The sequence below is a fragment of the Frankliniella occidentalis genome, unplaced genomic scaffold, assembly GCF_000697945.3.
Source record: "Frankliniella occidentalis isolate FOCC.00 unplaced genomic scaffold, Focc_3.1 Scaffold314, whole genome shotgun sequence".
NCBI classification, from domain to species: Eukaryota; Metazoa; Arthropoda; class Insecta; order Thysanoptera; family Thripidae; genus Frankliniella; species Frankliniella occidentalis.
In genome coordinates, this window is record NW_026267439.1 from 210,110 (window position 1) to 214,655 (window position 4,546).

The 4,546-nt window shown below is 59.8% G+C and overlaps 1 protein-coding gene across 6 annotated transcripts in view; it reads right to left on the minus strand.

Moving 5' to 3' along the window:
• LOC113211127 (E3 ubiquitin-protein ligase HECW2) overlaps positions 1 to 4,546 on the minus strand; it is a 58,289-nt gene that overhangs the window by 6,674 nt on the left and 47,069 nt on the right. Inside the window, exon 1 of one of the 6 annotated variants that reach the window (XM_026429414.2) lies at positions 4,059 to 4,411. The exons of the other annotated variants lie outside the window; for them this stretch is intronic. Within the exon in view, the coding sequence (XP_026285199.1) occupies positions 4,059 to 4,099 (41 nt within the window). The 5' untranslated portion in view covers positions 4,100 to 4,411. Of the gene's footprint in view, positions 1 to 4,058; positions 4,412 to 4,546 lie in introns of those variants that run through there. 6 annotated transcript variants of the gene reach the window in all.

The window sequence follows — 4,546 nt, forward strand, 5'->3', positions numbered from 1 at the left end:
AGGCCGCGTCCCGCCGCGCCGGGGCACGCAGTCGCGGCTGGAATCTCTCAGGCTTATTTGCAAACCCCGGGCAGGCAGGGCCGAGCAGGGCAGGCAGGGCCCCGGCAAAACCCTTTGGTAGTATTTCCTCCGGGCTGCTACACAGCTTCTGCTGTCGCAGCACGGCGGCCCCAGCATCAGCTGCTGCTCCGCGCGGTGGCATTCTTTGGAGGACAAAGGGGAAGGGGAGGGGGAGGGGCGGCGCTTCTGCTGCTGGCCAGCTGCGGGGAATCTTCTTCCCTTTTCTCGCGGCACTTGCAGATTTCTTTTCTTTTCGCTTGAATTGACCCCGCCCCCCGCCCCCTTCTTCCTCAGACGGGCGAGTCAGTCAGTCAGTCTCTCAGCGCCCGCACGGTGTGACGACAATGCGTGACAAGAGGCGTGCGGTCGCTGTCACGTTCGTCACTTCGTCAGTGACACGCAGCGCCCGTGTGCGCATCCTAACGGAGCCCTAACAGCAGACGACGCGCACATGCAGTTTGCACACAAGCGCCACGCCCTGCGCCGCGGTGAGCGCCGCGCCGGGGGCAGCGCAGTGGCGCTGTGGCTGCAAATAACTATAGCAACACCAACGCACGGTGCACGGGAGCGTCGTGCACAAATAGCGACGTTTTTGCGTTTTGAAGCTGGTCGGGTTCATCCATGATCAGCCCTGGTAGAGGGAAGGTCATCCTACAGACTCTGACTTGATTTTATTGCTTTCGGTCACCAAAGTGCAGCATAGAGGGGCTGCTGCGCCGCTGTTATCACGCGCGCCGAGCTTCGCTCTCCTATCCCCTCCGACTCCGCACTACGCGTCGCGGACTGCACGGGCCGCGTGGGCCGTGGGAAAGCGGCGCCCTCCCCGTGTCGGAAAGAGATGGCTTTACTACTACATACCGGCAATCTTCATCACTTTTATCATCGCATTTCAATTGGACGTATGGTGTTGTATACAGTAGGAAGGACAGTTTTTGCACGATATCTATCTGATTTAAATATAAACAATGAGAACATGGGTGGCGGCGGCGGGAAAAAGAGAGCCTCCGTCGTCGCCGAGCGGTCGGACAGCCCGAACCAGGAATAAGAATCTGAAGTCCACGAGAGCGAGACTCCCGGCCGGCCCGGCCAGCCCGGTGACGCTGCAGACGAAACACTGACAGTGACCTCTAACCCCCCCACCCCCATCCCAAAACTAAAAAGAAAAAGAAAAAAAACAACCTCGCATAAGGAGGGAATTGCTCCGGATTATTTTGACAATCTTGTCATACGTGCGGGCCGCGGCTGGCCATATAACATGTAAGTTAACTCGCCCCGCCCGCCCGAGCAGCACAAACAAGTGGCCGAGCACCGAGCAGCGCCAGCGCCCGCCTCCCTATCGCAGAGCCGAGGCCCATCGAGGAAGGTAATCCGCATGTAAATACGTGCGGCCATAAGGTTATGGTGCGGACAGTCGGACGCCACGCCACGCCGCGCCAAGCCACGCTCATGTCCACGGCCAATTCACGGCGCGGATCGACATTCGCATTCATCATCATCGCGGAGGAAGCTTCATGACGCTTCATGACGCTCCATGACGAGCGTTACGTAATAATAAAACGCAGCCGGCCGCCGCGCCGCACGTGTCCCGCGTGGGAGGAGCGCGCCGACTAGTACAAGCACTACGCGGAAATTTAGCGGAGCGTCCAGTTTTTTTGTTGCGGTTGTTGTCTTTGCTTTTCTGTGCGCAGAATGGTCAGTCCGTTTGTGTACTTGTGGTGTCTCTACATGACATACCCCCTTACTTCCCCTTCCTCACCCCATCTACAATTATAATTTCCTAGAAGTAGAAGAGCCCAGCGGCGAGTTGTGCTGCTCGCGGCGCACGCGCGCGCGCGTTGCCCCCTGGAAGTAAAGAGAGAAAAAATTGGGCGCTATTCCGTACGTTGAACGACGGGTGTTCGACAGAGTTGCTCGCAGCAACACGGCGCCGTGAAAGGCGCACGATAATCAGAGCACCGCGTACGGGTGGCGTGGCGTGGCGCGACGCAGCGGAGAGCGCGCACGGGACGGGGACGCGCGGTGCATTTTGGATTCAGGAAGGTCAACTTAGCAGCGGCCGAGGAGGAGGAGGAGAGGAATGCATAACAAAGGGTTACGATTGAAATCGAACACCCCAGTAGTTTGCCTACAACTTCTACACTATCGGCAGCCAAATATAGGCTTCCCTGGGGAGAAAAGTCCTGTGTGTGCGGCGATGGATGGAGGTGCGAAGAAATGAGGAACAAGCAGCGAGCAGGAGAACACACACACACAGGCCCGTGAGCAAAAGACAGTCATAAATTATGCACGAGTTGGGCACTATGCATCTGCAGCTCGCAAAGGTGCGCTCACAAACCAACACACACACAGACACACACACAGCCTGTCGCTGCCATTTGAATATCTGTTCTTTTTTTTTCCTTTTTCCGCTTTCGCCTACATAGCGGTGCTCTTCTCACACACTGTTTCGCGTGTTTCGAAAACATACGACCAAAAGTGACTGCTCAACTTTGTCTATGTTTCAAACAAGCTGCGTTCGTACGTCATAGGAGGCAGCAGAAGCAGCGAGCGTCCGCAGATCCACCAGCGACCTGCAGGTGCAGATTCCTTCTCCGGACCAGCAGGGGGAAGGGAGGGAGGGGGGGGGGGCAGCTGAGCTCAGTGAGAAGAGAGAGGGGCGCGGCCGGCGGACCGACTTCTCCTGAATGACCGCTCGCGGAACGCTGACGCCGCGACCCCCCGCCCCCTCGCATGGAACGCGACGCGCACCCTGCCTCGCCCCCTATCTCTCCCGCGCGTCCTTGAAGATCACGGTACGCGCGCAGCAGCGCCAACACATAACGCATAAAATTTGTCCAAAAAAAAAAGGAAAAAAGTTTTTTTTTGTAAGCCGCGTACGTCGTCTTGGCTTGGGCGAAAGCGGGCAGCAACGCAAGGAGGCAATAAGTAAGCAGAGCAAAGCAAGCAACACGAGAGTCGGAACCGTAAACGAGACGGGGCCGCGGGGCGTAAATCAGCAACATGACGGGCTGGGCGATAAGCGCGCGTGACGGGGCGCACGCCGGCGCAGGTGGGCAGGTGCGGGGCAGGTGCGGGGCAGGTGCGGGGGAGCAGCTGCAGCTCCGGGGGCGGCCGGCTGACGGGCGGGCGGGCAGCGAGTAGTACCGTGCAGTGTGTATGTGTGGCCTTGAGGACGAGGACGGCCTCGGCGAAGTGCAGGAGGACTCCCTTCGACTCCGCGAAGTGGAGCAGGTGCGAAGCAGGTGGGGGAGCAGCTGCGGGGGCGGCCGGCGGACGGGGGGGCAACGAGTGCCGAACTGTGTGTGTGTATGTGTGGCCTTGAGGACGAGGACGTCCTCGGCCAACAGGAGGAGGACTCCCTTCGACTCCGCGACGAAGGTTCCAGTCACAGCAACCTTGCGGTAGTACCTAGTAGGAAGGTGTGGAGACAGGTCAGGGCCGCTCCCGCTCCGCCAGCTTCACTGACTGGCCCAAGGACGCGCCAACCCTGTCGCCTTCCTCGCCACCCACTCCCCTCCCCCCCTCCCCTTTCTCCTCCTCGCCCTCCGGCACGGCGCGGAGACGGCGACAGCGGGGTTGTAAATCAGTACAGGATCAGGCCGAGCCACCCCCGCCCCACCCCACCCCGCGCCAGCCTGTTGCTTGTCAAAATGTCGAGCACTGACTGAACCGTGAGCAGCACAGCCGGGCCCGGTTCAATGCCTCTACCTGGACGGCTGGGCGGGGCGGGGGCGGGCGGACAGGAGACACAAGCACACAAAATCCAACAACCGCTCAATAGGGCCCGGACACTTCAAAATCCGCTACGGCGGATGAAGCCAGACAGGCAGACAGACGAAGCAAAACTCATATTTTGCCATGTACTTTACTGCTTCACTTAGTTTTCGTTTCCAATTTTCTCTCCCAATGAAATCTAGAGAAAAAAATTGATTTTGTACACTTGTACAAAATAATTTTTTTCTGCAAATTTTGTCTTTTCTGTGCGTGCAAACACTTACAGACTGAACACGATCCCAAACATTTTCGTGACAAATCCCATGGTGCTGGTGGCGGTGCGCGGGCGGCACCATCACCTCGGAGGGGCGGGGCCACGGGCGGCCCGGAGACCCACGGCGACAAGCACACCAGACACTCGCGGACGGCGGCGGCGGTCGTCGGGGACCTCCGCGTTGACGTGGACGCGTGGGCGTCGTCGAGGTCGCGCGCGGGCAACCAGGACGAAAGACACAGAACAGAGAAACACACACTGCTTGACCGGCGGGAGCGCTCGCGTAGCGACTGGACGACCGCTCGTCGGGACACGACTCGGCCTCCTGCACTTCCTCGCTCCGCGACAGCTTCGGCGCGACTGCGACTGGCGCGGCGGCGGGCCAGGCGAGGCGACTGGGGAGGAGGAGGAGGGCCACGGCTTGGCGACCCGGCCCGGGGAGTGGGAGGGAGGAGTATACGCACCGAGTGCACTGGCACTCCTGCCCGGCCCCGCCCG